This window comes from Brassica rapa, chromosome A06 (assembly GCF_000309985.2).
Source record: "Brassica rapa cultivar Chiifu-401-42 chromosome A06, CAAS_Brap_v3.01, whole genome shotgun sequence".
NCBI classification, from domain to species: domain Eukaryota; kingdom Viridiplantae; phylum Streptophyta; class Magnoliopsida; order Brassicales; family Brassicaceae; genus Brassica; species Brassica rapa.
In genome coordinates, this window is record NC_024800.2 from 15,450,295 (window position 1) to 15,469,020 (window position 18,726).

Sequence of the window (18,726 nt, forward strand, 5' to 3'; positions counted from 1 at the left end):
CTTACCTGGTTGTGGTTTCAGGAACTAAGGATGGTCCTGGTCAAGCCAAGGAGCCGTGAAGGCTCGGTCAGTGAGAGGCTGTGTAACGTGTGGTTAGATGATGCTAAGGACGAACTAGTGATTGTCTATGAAACTGTTAAGAAGTTTTGTATTGGATCTCATGTTTCTAAGTAATACAAAGTTTACACATTGTTATTCCGCTGTTATATCTGTTCAATTGATTTAGAACCTCAGATTCAAACATGACTTAGTACATGAAAGACTTAAAAATGAATCAAACAAGCAAAGAAATTGATTAAGTAGCAAACGGGTTCAGTCTTGTCGAGAGGCCGGATTCGGAAGTTACAAGTTGGTATCAGAGCATGCTTGATTCTAGGATAGTTGGGTTATATAGTCCACACACACGCAGCCAGCTGATTCAGTCTCACGGTGAGGTTTGATAGTTAGGTCTAGGGATTAATTGTCTCGGTTATGTTATGTATATGTTGTACTAACAATGTCGGAATCCTTAGCCTGGGAAAAGCAAATCGGGAAAGACCCAAAGGAGTAAGAAAGCAGCTGGTCCGTCAAGTCAAGCGGCTGCGGACAGAATTAATCTGTCCGGGTTACCAACCGAGCCGGCTGCAACTAACACCGGTGATGTGTTACCGACTGACCAGGCCAATCTTACAGGAACCCAACAAGAAGGTCAGCAACACCAGGAGAGCGGCGATGAAGTGGAATCCTCGAACGCTAACCGTGATAGTGACCAGCGTGAGCAAAGGGCCGAGGGAACGGCCAACGTGCCTGCAGTACTGTCCCGTGAGGACTTGTTAGAGGCCATGAAAGTAATGGGTAATCAGGTGGCGGTTATGACTCATCTGTTCACTCCACTAGTGAATTCATCAGTTGGTCAAGCTACACCTGTAGCTACGGCTACACCTATTGCTAAGGGTCCAACTGTGGATGCGGTTGAGGTGATCGAGATCGATCCACCGGAATGGTCTCTAAAGAAGGTTGACTATCTGAGTTTGCTTGAACATCTATCATGATTGGGTACGAAGCAATTCTCAGGCAGCACCGACCCGGTTGTGGAAGATGAGTGGAGGAGTAGGCTAGTCCAAAACTTCCAATCAACTCGCTATCCAGAGGATTACAGATGAGACATTGCGGCTCACTTCCTTGAAGGGGACACGCATAATTGGTGGCTTGCAGTGGACAAGCGCACCAATGGAAGTCTCACAAGTTTTGCGGACCTTGAAATTCAATTCAACCGCAAATACTTTCCTGCTGAGGCTTGGGATCGTCTGGAAGCTAAGTCCCTAGATTTGGTCCAAGGCCGCAGGACCGTACGGGAGTACGAAGAAGAGTTCAACCGACTCAGACGGTTTGTTGGAAGAGAGCTGGAGGACGAAGCAGTCCAGGTACGTAGGTTCATCCGAGGCCTAAGGCCGGAACAGAAGACCCACTGCTCGATCTGCATTTTCAGCACCATCGGAGAACTGGTGGAACGAGTGGCTTTGTCTGAGTCTAACTTGGCTGAGGAAGCTAAGCTTAAGGCTAAGCCACAGTCTGGCCCATTGGGCAAGGCTAATGATAAAAAGAGAAAATGGGACCAGGTGGACGGAGGTAAGACCTCTTGTGGCCGACCTGCGTGTTCTAAATGTGGACGGAACCATCCCGGTGAGTGCTGGAAGGCCAAGGGAGCTTGTGTTCGTTGTGGCAGCATGGACCATGGGGTTCAGAACTGTCCTCGACCGAACCAGAACCAGTCTGGGAGAAGTGGCTAGATGACCTGTTTCCATTGTGGCCAGCAAGGACATTTCCAATCGGAGTGTCCCAAGCTGCAAGGAAGTCAGCGGAAGGGCCGTGGAGATTCAGGAAAGGCGTCCCAAGGCAAACCAACCACAACACCGAGAGTGTATGAACTGTCACGAGAAGACGGAGCTTCCGGATCCTTTGATTCGATCTCTGGTAATTTCTAAATTTATCTTTTTACATTCAAGTAGTAATGCTTGGTCTGGAACCTAGAATGTGGTCTAGGGGATTCTGATGGGGGTCTCTGATAGGAACCCTCATGGTCGGTGGGGTAAAAACCCACGTGCTTTTCGACACAGGGGCTACACATAGTTTTGTGAGTCCGGAATTGGTCGGAGAGGGTCTGTTATGTCTGGATGCTGGTGATAATTTTGGGATAGTGAGGGCGGCCGGTGGGCAAGCCATGAACTCACTAGGTCTCATGTCAAATATCCCAGTACAGATCGAGGGAAAGGTCTTCCTTGTGAATCTGGTCTGTGTCCACCTAAAGAATCAAAAAGTGATCTTAGGTACGGATTGGTTGGGAAAGTACCAAGCCACTCTCGATTGCCATAAGGGTCGTGTGCAATTGGAGAATGGACTTCACCCGGTAGAGTACCAAGGTCTGTGTCAGGCTCAAGAGAAAGTAGTGGTTTCAGCAGTTCCAGCGATTCAGACGCTGGAACAGGGTTGTCAGTCATTCTTGGCTACAATTACAACTGTAGAGCCTAACAGTTCTGGTTTTCTGTTAGACCCACGCGGGGATTCGTTGGTGTCCGAGTTCCAGGATGTGTTTCAGTCGCTACAGGGTGTCCCCCCTGATAGGTCCGATCCTTTCCTGATTGAACTGGAACCAGGGACAGCTCCGCTGTCCAAGGGTCCGTATCGAATGGCTCCGGCCGAGATGGCCGAGCTGAAGAAGCAATTGGAAGAATTGCTTGACAAGGGGTTCATACGGCCAAGTAGCTCCCCTTGGGGTGCACCAGTCCTTTTTGAGAAAAAGAAGGATGGTAGCATGCGTCTGTGCATAGACTATCGAGGGTTGAACAGGGTAACTGTGAAGAACAAGTATCCGTTGCCCAGGATAGACGAGCTGTTGGGTCAGCTGAAAGGAGCTAGTGGTTTTCAAAAATCGATTTGGCCTCGGGATATCATCAGATACCTATAGAGCCAAATGTGAAGATGTAAGATGTCCGCCCTGAAGTAGTCGCTGACGTAGTTGCTGAAGTAGACGTCATAGTGAGTGGTGAAGACCATGTGGAGTCAAGGTGCTGAGCTGGAGTCGTGTAGACTTGGAGAGCAAGGGAGTATCTTGGAGATATGGAAAGATGGATGCAGCTCTGTTAGGAGTGATCTTCAGGAAGATCAAGAAGCATCAAGCATGGAGTCAGGACACGGAGTTGTCTGTGACACAAAGGGGAAGGAGATCGAAGTGCGTTAGGAAGTAGTGCGAGATGATCTTCAGGGGTGTGAAATCACTCCAAGACAATATCAATGAGTGCAGAAGGCACTCGGTGCAGATGGGGAAGGGCTCATGGTCAAGGAGACGACACATGAAGGAAGCCTGGTCCTCAACAGAAGTGGGTCGAGAGGTAGCTCGACAGGTGCGTCAGATCGTGATGCAGTACTTGTTATTCCGCTGCAGCAGGGGCTGTGTCATGATTATACATGAAGAAACAGACGGTGGGTCTGTAACGCTTGACATCTAAGCATCTGTTTTAGCTTAGTATGCAATCAAGCAGGGGGAGAATGGTGATGTTCTGGTCCTTAGTATGCATATCTCATGGGGGAGAAAAGCATGGTCTGGTGCACATCTCGTGGGGGAGAAAAGCACATTTGGTATGGAAGTTTCCAGGTGAGGAACGTGGTTGCAACGTGGTTGCTAAACCAGAAGATTGTTGTGCTTGATCGGCACACAAAGCTAAAAGGGGGAGATTGAAGATGTAAGATGTCCGGCCTGACATAGTTGCTGAAGCAGACGTCGTAGTGAATGGTGAAGACCATGTGGAGTCAAGATGCTGAGCTGGAGTCGTGTAGACTTGGAGAGCAAGGGAGTATCTTGGAGATATGGAAAGAGGAATAAACTTGAGGAGCAAGTTTATGACTTAAAGAAAGAGGAATAAGTGCATTCCAAGAAAAGGAAAGTTGCACTTATTGTTATGGAAGATGTCCATACATGTTGCCTTGGAGACTAGGGTTTCAAGAACGTGGAGAATAACTATAAGATAACTATGGGGTCGTCTGTATAGAGACAGACACACGGAGGCTGATCTTATATAGAGAGAGAAGCTCTTGGAGGTGTTCTTGGGTCGTGCTGAAGCAGTGGCTGAAGTACTTGACGGAGAAGAGATATAAGTGGGTAGCTTAGGAATCTTTCAGTAGCGTGTGTTAGGGTGTTAACACTGACGTGTAAAAGCTGAATAAGCAAGTCTTGTAAAGATTGTTTAAAGGAGATTCTAATAAAAGCTTTGGTGTGCTTGTGTGATTTGTCTCTTTGATTTACCTTCTGCATTACCTATTGTTGTGTCATCTTGCACTAACAAGTGGTATCAGAGCGGGGCACCTAAGTTATCGGTGTAATCCTGAAGGTGAAGATCGACACGATTATTTCTATGCAGAAGGAAATCGTGTTGAATGCGGACCAGTATGGTCATTGGAAGGCTTGCATGAAGCAGATGATTCGAGGAATCAATGAAGATGCGTGGACAGCTGTGGAGATTGGTTGGGAGGAGCCTACCATAGTCACAGTAGGTGAGAAGAAGCCTAAGCCAAAAGAGGATTGGTCAGAGGCAGAACACAATGCATCAAAATTTAATGCAAAGGCATTGTCGGTGATTTTTGGAGCTGTTGAAGCAGAGCAGTTTCAGCTGATTCAGGGGAGTACTTTGGCTAAAGAGGCGTGGGAGATCCTGCTGAATTCATTTGAAGGAGATGAGAGTGTCAAGAGGACACGTCTAGATCATCTTGGGTCGCAGTTTAAGAATCTCAGGTGGTCTGATAATGATTCTGTGGCGAGTTTTAGTGCCAAACTCAGTGGTATGGCGCATGAAGCATTTGTACTTGGGAAGAAGTACAAGGAGAAGAAGCTGGTAAAGAAGTTACTACGCTGTCTTCAAACGAAGTTTAGAGCTCACAAGGCGGTCTTACAGATGACTACAAACACGGATGAGCTCAAGTTTGACAAGCTTGTGGGTATGCTGAAGGCACAAGAGATGGAGACAGACAGTAGTTCAGTCTCTACGTCAGGTGGTGCATCAAGGAGTATAGCTCTTGCTGCTGATAAAGATGGAGATAGATCTCCAAATGTTGAAGATGCCATGGGGATGTTGGCTAGGAATCTGAGTAAGATGATGAATTCCTCTGGTGAGAGGAATCTGTATGGTCGTCAGGGAGGTGATCGTGGCAATAGCAGAAGAAGAGAACGTCTTAAATGTTATGAGTGTGAAGGTGTTGGTCATATAAAGGCTGACTGTCCTATAGCACAACGAAGAGAACTTAAGTGTTCTGAGTGCAGATGTGTTGGACACACACGGCGTGAATGTCCAAACTCAAAGAAGGAGAAAGGAGTTCCATTGCAGTCGTCTGATGATTCAGAGTCTGAAGAAGATGGAAAGGTGATGAAGAATATGGTTGCATTTGGTGCACGCAGGGAGAAATCCATTGAATCCTCGGATTCAGAAGTCAGTACAGACTTTGAGGATTATCAAGTAATGCACAACAAGTGGTTGAATCTCAAGAATCAGAATCTGAGGTTGCAACATGATTTGGTGCAGAGCCGTGAACAGTATGATGATCTTGCTGAAGAACTTGCTGCTGTAAATGAGAATTATGAGTCTCTGGAGAAGGAGGTTAGCAAACTGAGAGAGGTTGCTACTGATGAACGTGAGAGAGCAATGAGGCTGGAACGTGATTTGGCTGAGAATCGCAAACAGATCAGGATGCTCAACAGTGGATGCAAAGAGTTGGATAAGATACTCTCGATGGGTCAACCAGCCAAGGCGAAGTGGGGCCTAGGAAATCGAGGAGCTGAGAGTACTAAGGAAGTACAACATAAGGGGTTGCCACGTTTCGTGCATGGGAGCACATCAGAAAATGGAGCCAAAGGAGCTTGTCAGGAATTACGTCGGGACATACGACAGGGAGTAAGGCAGGAAGTTCTGCAGCGCGTAGCTGTGAGTAACAAGCCAAAAGTAGTACATCAGTGCAATAACATGAAGGTCAGACAGGAGGTTCTGAAGCATGGTTATGCAGCTGGTACAAGGAAGGAGACTGATCGGTGCATCAGCAACTGTGTCAGGCCAAGCAAGAAGCAGCATCGAATGTGCTGTTGGTTCTGTGGGAAGGTTGTACACAAGAAGGTGGAGTGTTTTGCTCGTGAGAAGAGCAGAAACATGGTCAAGAAGGTGAACAAGACGTTCACTAGGCCTAGGAGGGTTGAAAAGGTGTCTTTAGCCAAGAGTGGCTTACTTGATGAGATCAAGGATGAGACATCAGAAGATGGATGCAGCTCTGTTAGGAGTGATCTTCAGGAAGATCAAGAAGCATCAAGCATGGAGTCAGGACACGGAGTTGTCTGTGACACAAAGGGGAAGGAGATCGAAGTGCGTTAGGAAGTAGTGCGAGATGATCTTCAGGGGTGTGAAATCACTCCAAGACAATATCAATGAGTGCAGAGGGCACTCGGTGCAGATGGGGAAGGGCTCATGGTCAAGGAGACAACACATGAAGGAAGCCTGGTCCTGAACAGAAGTGGGTCGAGAGGTAGCTCGACAGGTGCGTCAGATCGTGATGCAGTACTTGTTATTCCGCTGCAGCAGGGGCTGTGTCATGATTATACATGAAGAAACAGACGGTGGGTCTGTAACGCTTGACATCTAAGCATCTGTTTTAGCTTAGTATGCAATCAAGCAGGGGGAGAATGGTGATGTTCTGGTCCTTAGTATGCATATCTCATGGGGGAGAAAAGCATGGTCTGGTGCACATCTCGTGGGGGAGAAAAGCACATTTGGTATGGAAGTTTCCAGGGGAGGAACGTGGTTGCAACGTGGTTGCTAAACCAGAAGATTGTTGTGCTTGATCGGCACACAAAGCTAAAAGGGGGAGATTGAAGATGTAAGATGTCCGGCCTGACATAGTTGCTGAAGCAGACGTCGTAGTGAATGGTGAAGACCATGTGGAGTCAAGATGCTGAGCTGGAGTCGTGTAGACTTGGAGAGCAAGGGAGTATCTTGGAGATATGGAAAGAGGAATAAACTTGAGGAGCAAGTTTATGACTTAAAGAAAGAGGAATAAGTGCATTCCAAGAAAAGGAAAGTTGCACTTATTGTTATGGAAGATGTCCATACATGTTGCCTTGGAGACTAGGGTTTCAAGAACGTGGAGAATAACTATAAGATAGCTATGGGTCTGTATAGAGATTGAGACACGGAGGCTGATCTTATAGAGAGAGAAGCTCTTGGAGGTGTTCTTGGGTCATGCTGAAGTAGTGGCTGAAGTACTTGACGGAGAAGAGACATAAGTGGGTAGCTTAGGAATCTTTCAGTAGCGTGTGTTAGGGTGTTAACATTGATGTGTAAAAGCTGAATAAGCAAGTCTTGTAAAGATTGTTTAAAGGAGATTCTAATAAAAGCTTTGGTGTGCTTGTGTGATTTGTCTCTTTGATTTACCTTCTGCATTACCTATTGTTGTGTCATCTTGCACTAACAAAATGACATTAGGAAAACAACATTTAGGACCAGGTACGGCCATTACGAATTTGTAGTGATGTCGTTCGGTCTGACCAATGCACCTGCTGCATTCATTAAAATGATGAACAGCGTGTTTCGGGACTTCTTGGATGAATCAGTGATCATCTTCATTGATGATATCCTGATTTACTCCAAGGATGAGGAATCTCATTGGAAACATTTGAGAGCCGTGCTGGAACGATTACGAGAGCACAAACTCTTTGCTAAACTCAGCAAGTGCAGTTTTTGGCAAAAGAGTATTGGGTTCCTCGGTCATATTGTCTCTGACCAGGGCGTCTCAGTGGATCCAGAGAAGATCAAGGCAATCAAGGATTGGCCTCGACCACGTAGTGCCACGGAAGTTAGAAGCTTCCTAGGGCTGGCAGGTTACTATAGAAAGTTTGTGAAGGGATTCACAAGCTTAGCTCAGCCGATGACCCGGTTGACTGGGAAGGACGTTAAGTTCACATGGTCTGACGAGTGTACGAGATGTTTCTCTGCACTTAAGGATATGTTAACTAGTGCACCCGTCCTGGTTCTCCCGGAGGCAGACCAACCTTATGTGGTCTACACGGATGCGTCCATCACTGGACTCGGTTGCATGTTGACCCAACATGGGAAGGTCATTGCTTACGCGTCAAGGCAGCTGAAAAAACATGAGGGAAAGTACCCCACCCATGACCTTGAAATGGTTGCGGTAGTGTTCGCCTTAAAGATTTGGCGATCATATTTATATGGGGCCAAAGTCCAGATACTTACGGACCATAAAAGTCTGAAGTATATATTCACCCAGCCTGAGTTGAACTTAAGGCAGAGGAGGTGGATGGAATTCGTGGCCGGCTACGACCTAGACAACACTTACTATCCAGGCAAGGCCAACCTTATGGCTGACGCCTTGAGCCGGAAACGAGAAGATGTTGCGGCTGGTAGCGGAACGGACGAGCCGGATGAGGAGGGATGTTTCGTCCGTTTAAATGTTTTGAACGGGACGGACGGACCACAGGGTTTAGAGGCGGTGAATAGAGCCGACCTGCTTACCCGGATCCGAGCGACCCAAGATCAGGACAAGAACCTGAAGACGGTTGCTCGGAACGACCTGACTGAGTATCAAATCGCCAAGGACGGTACGATCTTAGTTCATGGTCGGATCAGCGTACCCAATGATAGGAGTTTAAAGGACAAGATCCTTAGAGAAGCTCACAAATCTAGATTCTCGATCCATCCTGGAGTGACCAAGATGTATCATAATCTCAGACAGTACTATCATTGGATACAGATGAAGGTCGATGTGGCCGAATGAGTGGCCAAATGTCCTACTTGTCAACTCGTCAGGGCCGAACAACAAGTTCCGAGTGGACTGCTTCAGAGCCTACATATTCCGGAATGGAAGTGGGATCACATCACAATGGACTTCGTGACAGGATTTCCCACGACCAGGAATAGGAATGATGCTGTCTGGGTAATAGTGGATCGACTAACCAAGTCTGCCCACTTCCTGGCCATCAAAAAGACTGATGGAGTCGACCGGATTGTGAGTAAGTACATTGACGAGATTGTGAGGCTACACAGAGTACGCTCAAGTATAGTTTCGGATAGAGATTCGAGGTTCACATCTCACTCTGGCAAGCTTTTCAAAAAGCTTTAGGAAAAAGAGTGAACATGAGTACGGCTTATCATCCCCAAACGGATGGGCAGTCGGAAAGAACTATACGGACGCTGGAGGACATGCTTCGAGCATGTGTTCTGGATTGGGATGATTCCTGGGAACGGCATTTGCCATTAGTGGAGTTCGCCTACAATAACAGCTTCCACTCAAGTATAGGCATGTCGCCATACGAAGCTGTGTATGAACGACCATGCAGGACACCGTTATGCTGGACCCAAGTGGGGGAACGTAGCATGATAGGCCCCAAGATCGTGGAGGAAACCACAGAGAAGATCAAGTCCGTGCGGGACAAGATGAGGGCCGCACAGGATAGACAAAAGCACTACGCTGACAAACGAAGGAAAGAACTGGAGTTTGCAGTGGGTGATATGGTCTATCTCAAAATGATTACCTTTAAAGGTAGAGTGCGAATTTCTGGTAGAAGGAAATTGGATCCAAGATACCTAGGGCCGTTCAGTGTCATAGAACGAGTGGGTAGTGTGGCATACAAGTTGGACTTACCATCTGAGATGGAAGCCTTTCATAATGTATTCCATATCTCCCAACTCCGGAAGTGCTTGACGGATAAGGACATCTTAATACCAGAAATACCATCTGATCTAGGTACGAACCTAACTTTGGAAACAAGGCCGGTTCGGATCGTAGATAGGATGGAAAAACCAATGAGAAAGAAAACAATCCAGATGGTCAAGGTCATTTGGGATTGTAATGGTCGAGAAGAGACCACTTGGGAGACGGAGGCCAGGATGAAGGCCGAGTTTCCAAATTGGTTCGACCAGTTTGTGTTGGATGAAACACATGACTCGGATTCGAGGACGAATCCATTGCTAGTGGTGGAGACTTGAAACATCCCGGATCCTGAATAGGATCATTGGGACGGCCTTGGTTCGAGGAAACGTACTAGTCAGTCTTAAGACATCAAGGCAAGCGTTCCATGGCCGGATAAGAAGGTTAAGGACGTAAGAAACTTAGACTTAACCTTACACAAGTCGAGAGTCAGCTAGACCGAGCAGGACGGTAGCTGGAAGAATGGAACGGGTAGCTCAACCAGCTCAACGGAGTTAGGTTAAGCTCACTCCAGCTCGAACACTACAAGGTCAGCTCCACTAGCTGGACTACTAGCTCACTCAGCTGAGGCAGCTGGGGGTCAGCTTATCTCAGCTGGACGGACTGTTCGGGTTTCGGTCCGATGGTCCGGGTCCGGGCCGGTGGCAGGCCATGGGGGTCTGGCCATGAGGTCATGGACCGTTGGGGCTTGGGACAAGGCCGTGGGCTAAGTCCAGAAGATTTGGGTAAGGCTTTGGGCCTCTGTCCGATCCAAACCCATGCGGTATTGGCGAAGGGACGCATGCGGCCGAGAGGGTATAACCCTTGGCCGATTGTGCTCATCCGCTGGCCAGTCATGCCTGTTCGTGGGGCAAGACTTACCCCCTCGTTTTCTATAAATATGGGGTCCTCTCTGTCGATTTCATTCATCCAATCCAGAGTAGAATACTCAGAGAAATCGTAGAGAGAGAGAAAGAAAGAGAGAGAGAGTGTCCGGCCAAAGCAAGGCCGATTGTGCGGTAATTAGGTTTCCGGCGATCTGATCGTTTGTGAAGCAACCTCCGATCAAGTATGGGAGACCGAGAGCAGGAGAAGAGCGTGGAGAACCCTGACCTGGTTGAGAAGGTACGTGGTGGGCTTTGGCCGCACCAGTCCGAATGGACGGTCCTTGTGACCGCACCGCGGCTCTGGACGATTCATTAGACCCGGCCGCTTCTCCTCTTCTTGTTTCTATCCGGTCCTTTCTCTTTTTTCTGATTATGCACGAAGGGTTGTGTTGGTTCAGTCCAAGGGACGCGTTCCTAGACTGGCCGGACATAACCAAACCGCTAACCTAGATGCTGGTCGATTAGACGGTCGGTTCGAATCGCACCATAGACTGGGCGGTTGGACTAAACGGTTGGGCATGTCCCAAGAGGCACGAGTGGCCAAATGTCACGAGTTACCAACGGTTGTGAGTTGCCAAAGGGTGTAAGTAACCAAGGGTTACGAACGCCAAGTGGTACGAGCACCAAGTTGTACGAGGACCAAGAGGTACTAACGGCCAAAGGGGTGCGTGTACCAAGTGGTTCCTGTTGAGGCAGGTCATGTCCGTTCCTTAGGGATCAGACCATGTTTTGTCCGTTGAGACAAGTACACGGTCCGTCCAGGCCAGGGTAAGAGTCGCAAGGTCCGAGCGGCCATTGGCCTGACCGGATTGTGCGTGATGCTTACTCGGCCGTTGGATCCAGGCCCAAGGCTGGATAAGGTAAGGAAGTCCGTTGGGCCATTGAGCCAGACTTAATCTAGGCCGGTCGCACCTAGATTCTATCCGGATGGACGGATTGGTCTTCGGGACGATCCGGATTGTTCGTGTGTTCTGTTTATCTATTCTAGGTTGTCTATCTGATTCTAAGTCAAGGGGTGGTTGGTTGAATGACTTAGGATTCGGTAGGCAGGTTCATATCTTTTTATAAGTATATTGTGGTTACCTGGTTGTGGTTTCAGGAACTAAGGATGGTTCTGGTCAAGCCAAGGAGCCGTGAAGGCTCGGTCAGTGAGAGGCTGTGTAACGTGTGGTTAGATGATGCTAGGGACGAACTAGTGATTGTCTATGAAACTGTTAAGAAGTTGTGTATTGGATCTCATGTTTCTAAGTAATACAAAGTTTACACATTGTTATTCCGCTGTTCTATCTGTTCAATTGATTTAGAACCTCAGATTTGAACATGACTTAGTAAATGAAAGAAATTGATTATGTAGCAAACGGGTTCAGTCTTGTCGAGAGGCCAGATTCGGGCATTACAGCCACGGACGTCCTGTGTGTGCTGACGGACACACACGGACAGCCACAGACGTCCTGTGTGTGCTGACGGACACACACGGACGTCCTGTGTGTGCTGACGGACACCCACGGACGTCATGTGTGTGCTGACGGACACACACGGACAGCCACGGACGTCTTGTGTGTGCTGACGGACAGCCACAGACAGCCACAGATGTCCTATGTGTGCTGGCGGACACCCACGGACGTCCTCTGTGTACCGAACAAACAGCCCATATAGGCAAAAATCACCCGAACAGTCCACGGGAAGTGATAGACCGCGGTCCACGGATCAGTACATGGAGCCAAACCAGCATGAAGTACAGGACGTTCTGAAGTTTTCAACCGAGGTTCATCATTTTCACCATACTGGCCAGACTGACCGGACTGTCCCAAATGCATCCGGATGTGAGCTTTGGCTGGAACCATGGCCAGGTGATCGATTTCATTGTACTGGACTTTGTCTTCATCGTCCTGTTTTCCATTTGATGAAGAACAGTCGAGACGGAATCGCATTCGGACGCACGGATCCTGAGTTAGGTCATTCCTATACATTTCTGGACAGTACCACATGTACCGCCCGGATGTCCAGTTTGAGGCTTCATCAATACCCATGTCCAGACGATCGAATTCACCGAACTGGAGCTCGTATTTCCCGTACTGATTGGCATTTTAAGAGCAACGGTCGAGACAGATTTGGATTCGGACGAGTGGAATTCAAGATAAGCCGTGACACTTCAAAACTGGCTACTTTGGACTGTCCTGCTTGTGTACTGGCCCAGTCCGCAGGACATGCTTCAGGAAGCAATGAACCTGGACGGAATTTGAAGGGTTTTTAACTAGTCAAAGTGTGATTTCGTGCCTTGACCAGATCTGGTCAATTTTATCATTTTCTATTTTTAGATTTACCACATTTTTCTTTAAGTCTTTTGACTAGAACTTCTATATAATGTAACCATCAGATCTGAATAAGATAATTTTCGTTTTGCTTTCATTCTTTTAAGTTTTTACTCTCTTTGTTCTTTGTTAGAACATTTCTTAGTTTTTTGGTGAGGTTATCTCCAAGTTTCGATCCTTCTTTTGTTGGACCGGTGCGTCACATCCGGCAACGATCGAAGTCTGGTAGTATCATTGGGTCATCCGCAACCCTTTGTGTCACCGTTCATACCATCAGTTCTCTTTCCTTACGGATCGATTTCATATCTTTCCAATCCGGTTGAGTGTTCGTTCCTTAGGGTTCTTCAAGTGGTTTCAGAGCCACTCTTCCGGTATTGTCTATTTCATTCATCTTTCTCATCTTCCATTTTCTTATAAAAACTTTTTCTTCTACCTTTCTTAAATCCAGACCCCTCATTACCATCCACCATATCAAAAAAAAAAAGATCTAATAAAAAAAAAAAAGAAAGAAAGATCCACATAAAAAAAAAAAATAGAAATCGAAAGTTTCATTTGGGGATTGGTGGTGGAAGAGAAAGCCTGCTGGCTGAGTAGAAATCCAGCCTTTGAGGTGGTTAAAACGGATTTAAAAAAATCAAAAATCTCTTATCTATCTATCTTGAGAAAATTCCCTTGTTAGCTTGGATTTGCCCATTGGGATTCTTTGATTTGTTCTCTGAGAACATTGAGTAGAAACTTGTGTGGGTGAGGATCAAACACTTGAGAGTGTGAGGTTTTTATCTACTAACTTTTGTGTTGAGATTTTTCAGGTTTATGATGTTTGGTCTCCAAAGGAAAAGTAACAAGGAGAAGCACCCACGACTTTCTGTCTCTCAAACCTCCTTTAAATATGCTTTGAATACTTTTGATGAGTTTGTTGATGTGCAGAAAAAACCAATTTGGTGGAGCAAAGAGCATGTCAATACCTCCAAAGATGTGGCTGATCCAAAAAGGCAACATTTTCAGTTTGATGTCCAACAATTTTGTGATAACTTTGTGAAGGGTGTGGACAAAACCCTCAAGGACGTCAGCAAGAGCCAAAAGAAGAGCACATCCATACGTGCCCAAGTAGCTGAGCCATCCTTTTCCATCAGTAAGAAAACCCAAGGTGAATCTGAAAACTGTTTTGAAGAATTTAAAGATTTTTCAGATTCTTCACCTATATTTGATGAAACTGATGAAGAACCAATTGAAAGTTTGATGTCTTGTGAAGAAAGTTGTGACCTTCCTTATCTTGAATCTGAGTTTATAAATGATAATGAACAGGCTAATGTAGAACTAACTATTTTGCAACCGGAGCATCCGAGTAGCCTTGTTTTGTCTCAACAGGTTTTTGAGGAAGAGCCACTGGATATTCAACATCAGTGCCCATGTCTTGACATTTGGACATCTTTGGATGAAGTCCCAGAACCTATCTTTGATGAGGAGGACGAACCTGATCCAGTCTTTGATGAAGAAGCAACAAGCATCATATCCACCTTTATGGAGAGCCATCTTTGCTTTGATTCCGGCACAACTACTGCTCCTTCATCTCCTGCCCCTTTGCTTCATGATCTTCAAGAGCACTGTCAGGAACCTTCTTCTCTTAGTTCTCTGCCTGACATGGTTGTGAAAGTCAGTACTGATGATGTAACTCGTTTTAGTCTTGAACTTTTGATAAATGATTCTCAAACTGAACTTCAGCTTGTGTGTTCAGATGTTGGGAAGGATATGCCCATTTTGAAAATGAATACTGTTGTTGCATATCTTGATAAAATTATTGTCTGTAATATTTACTTTGATGAGCACCCTGAAAGGCTGAAAAATGTGCAATTTGTTCTTGGAAAAGATATCTTGATTTGTGATTTGAACAAATATTTATCTTGCACATTTGATCCTGGTCTTTTAGTGTTTGTTTTGAGTATCCACGAAAGACAGGTTCAGCCTCTGAATGAAAGAATTGGCCGTGCCCAACAACCTCAGATTTGGAGAAGCTTTGTTGTTCAAACCGGCTACCTTGGTGCCAGCGACAGAGGTTCAGTCCAAGAAGGATATCTCAACAGTCCGAATGTATTTTGTCTTGAATCAAATTTTACAAGAAAGACAACTCATCAAGGATTCACTGAGGCTTGGAAACGCATGAAAAGCTTCACGGATGAAGAAGTTATGAATTTTCCAAACCGGAGGTTCTTCAGTCCATCTATCCGCGAGTACCAGATTTCTAAAGGAGATTCATGCCCCAGAAAGAATCGACCTGAGCCAAAACCGATCCTCCATGAACCAAAGGTGTTTCCTCGGTCATTCTCCTGTCTAAACCAAAAGCACTTTGCTTTGAATAAACAGGATAAGCATGATCAGTTTCTAAGGAGATCAAGCACCAATGGACCCCAAAGTACTTGGAATTCCTTGATAAAAATGACTTCAAAACTCCAAGGAAGTTTCTGTCCATTATATTCATTTACTGAATTTCCCTTGAATTTTAATTCCTTTGTATCTGACTTATCTCTTTTTGATATAAGTACATTGGATTTGAGGACAAATCCTTTTGAAGAAAGAGGGAATGATAGACCGTGGTCCACGGATCAGTACATGGAGCCGAACCAGCATGAAGTTCAGGACGTTCTGAAGTTTTCAACCGAGGTTCATCATTTTCACCATACTGGCCAGACTGACCGGACTGTCCCAAATGCATCCGGATGTGAGCTTTGGCTGGAACCATGGCCAGATGATCGATTTCATTGTACTGGACTTTGTCTTCATCGTCCTGTTTTCCATTTGATGAAGAACAGTCGAGACGAAATCGCATTCGGACGCACGGATCCTGAGTTAGGTCATTGCTATACATTTCTGGACAGTACCACATGTACCGCCCGGATGTCCAGTTTGAGGCTTCATCAATACCCATGTCCAGACGATCGAATTCACCGAACTGGAGCTCGTATTTCCCGTACTGATTGGCATTTTAAGAGCAACGGTCGAGACAGATTTGGATTCGGACGAGTGGAACTCAAGATAGGCCGTGACACTTCAAAACTGGCTACTTTGGACTGTCCTGCTTGTGTACTGGCCCAGTCCGCAGGACATGCTTCAGGAAGCAATGAACCTGGACGGAATTTGAAGGGTTTTTAACTAGTCAAAGTGTGATTTCGTGTCTTGACCAGATCTGGTCAATTTTATCATTTTCTATGTTTAGATTTACCACATTTTTCTTTAAGTCTTTTGACTAGAACTTCTATATAATGTAACCATCAGATCTGAATAAGATAATTTTCGTTTTGCTTTCATTCTTTTGAGTTTTTACTCTCTTTGTTCTTTGTTAGAACATTTCTTAGTTTTTTGGTGAGGTTATCTCCAAGTTTCGATCCTTCTTTTGTTGGACCGGTGCGTCACATCCGGCAACGATCGAAGTCTGGTAGTATCGTTGGGTCATCCGCAACCCTTTGTGTCACCGTTCATACCATCAGTTCTCTTTCCTTACGGATCGAGTTCATATCTTTCCAATCCGGTTGAGTGTTCGTTCCTTAGGGTTCTTCAAGTGGTATCAGAGCCACTCTTCCGGTATTGTCTATTTCATTCTTCTTTCTCATCTTCCATTTTCTTATAAAAACTTCTTCTTCTACCTTTCTTAAATCCGGGCCCCTCATTACCATCCACCATATCAAAAAAAAAAAAGATCTAATCAAAAAAAAAAAAAAAAGAAAGATCCACATAAAAAAAAAAAATAGAAATCGAAAGTTTCATTTGGGGATTGGTGATGGAAGAGAAAGCCTGCTGGCTGAGTAGAAATCCAGCCTTTGAGGTGGTTAAAACGGATTTAAAAAAATCAAAAATCTCTTATCTATCTATCTTGAGAAAATTCCCTTGTTAGCTTGGATTTGCCCATTGGGATTCTTTGATTTGTTCTCTCAGAACATTGAGTAGAAACTTGTGTGTGATCACCTAAATCTGAGGTTTTTATCTACTAATTTTTGTGTTGAGATTTTTCAGGTTTATGATGTTTGGTCTCCAAAGGAAAAGTAACAAGGAGAAGCACCCACGACTTTTTGTCTCTCAAACCTCCTTTAAATATGCTTTGAATACTTTTGATGAGATTGTTGATGTGCAGCAAAAACCAATTTGGTGGAGCAAAGAGCATGTCAATACCTCCAAAGATGTGGCTGATCCAAAAAGGCAACATTTTCAGTTTGATGTCCAACAATTTTGTGATAACTTTGTGAAGGGTGTGGACAAAGCCCTCAAGGACGTCAGCAAGAGCCAAAAGAAGAGCACATCCACACGTGCCCAAGTAGCTGAGCCATCCTTTTCCATCAGTAAGAAAACCCAAGGTGAATCTGAAAACTGTTTTGAAGAATTTAAAGATTTTTCAGATTCTTCACCTATATTTGATGAAACTGATGAAGAACCAATTGAAAGTTTGATGTCTTGTGAAGAAAGTTGTGACCTTCCTTATCTTGAATCTGAGTTTATAAATGATAATGAACAGGCTAATGTAGAACTAACTATTTTGCAACCGGAGCATCCGAGTAGCCTTGTTTTGTCTCAACAGGTTTTTGAGGAAGAGCCACTGGATATTCCACATCAGTGCCCATGTCTTGACATTTGGACATCTTTGGATGAAGTCCCAGAACCTATCTTTGATGAGGAGGACGAACCTGATCCAGTCTTTGATGAAGAAGCAACAAGCATCATATCCACCTTTATGGAGAGCCATCTTTGCTTTGATTCCGGCACAACTACTGCTCCTTCATCTCCTGCCCCTTTGCTTCATGATCTTCAAGAGCACTGTGAGGAACCTTCTTCTCTTAGTTCTCTGCCTGACATGGTTGTGAAAGTCAGTACTGATGATGTAACTCGTTTTAGTCTTGACAAGATGAAAGATTTTTGTGTTTCAAAATCTGTTTTTGATAACATGATTAATTCTTTAAAAATCTTTGAACCTGATAAATGTCTTGATCAATCACGTTTTCAAAATGTCAATGGCATTACTTCTGGAATTATTTTGAGCTCTGATCAGTTCTTGGAACATAACAAAGGTTTTCATCTTCTTGGAAGGCCTTTGATCTTGATTTGCAACAAACTGATTTTTGTGCTGAAAAATCTCTTGATTCGTTAGTTTGCAAAGGAAATAGCTTTGATCTGAGTTCTTCTAGACATGTACTGATCACTGATGAATTGTTTGCATCCTCTTATGCCTTGGACGAAATTTTGATTCAGAAGTTGTTGGAACAGAAATCACTTGAAACTGAAAATGATTTTCGTGATCTTGAATTTTGTGGTTCTGTTTTGCAGCCTGATCTCTTGAGTTTTGAAACTGATAATACTTGGCATTTTCTGAGATCATTTCGTGATAATGGTGTTGTCTTGAGTTCTGATGATATTTTGGTTTACAACACATTCTTTGAGAAATGCCTTGAACTTTTGATAAATGATTCTCAAACTGAACTTCAGCTTGTGTGTTCAGATGTTGGGAAGGATATGCCCATTTTGAAAATGAATACTGTTGTTGCATATCTTGATAAAATTATTGTCTGTAATATTTACTTTGATGAGCACCCTGAAAGGCTGAAAAATGTGCAATTTGTTCTTGGAAAAGATATCTTGATTTGTGATTTGAACAAATATTTATCTTGCACATTTGATCCTGGTCTTTTAGTGTTTGTTTTGAGTATCCAGGAAAGACAGGTTCAGCCTCTGAATGAAAGAATTGGCCGTGCCCAACAACCTCAGATTTGGAGAAGCTTTGTTGTTCAAACCGGCTACCTTGGTGCCAGGGACAGAGGTTCAGTCCAAGAAGG

At 45.0% G+C, this 18,726-nt stretch overlaps 1 protein-coding gene across 1 annotated transcript; it reads left to right on the forward strand.

Annotated features, from left to right (window-relative positions):
• Window positions 1–2,660: 2,660 nt before the first annotated feature.
• On the forward strand, window positions 2,661–6,449 carry LOC117126228. The gene is made up of 2 exons (XM_033273948.1): window positions 2,661–3,044; window positions 3,792–6,449. The coding sequence occupies exon 2, from the start codon at window positions 4,389–4,391 to the stop codon at window positions 6,384–6,386; it is 1,998 nt and encodes a 665-aa protein (XP_033129839.1). The 5' UTR covers window positions 2,661–3,044; window positions 3,792–4,388; the 3' UTR covers window positions 6,387–6,449.
• Window positions 6,450–18,726: the final 12,277 nt, after the last annotated feature.

What these genes read in the sequence shown, in the direction of transcription:
- LOC117126228 (XM_033273948.1), top strand. Translation starts at nt 4,389, where the DNA reads ATGCAGAAGGAAATCGTGTTGAATGCGGACCAGTATGGTCATTGGAAG.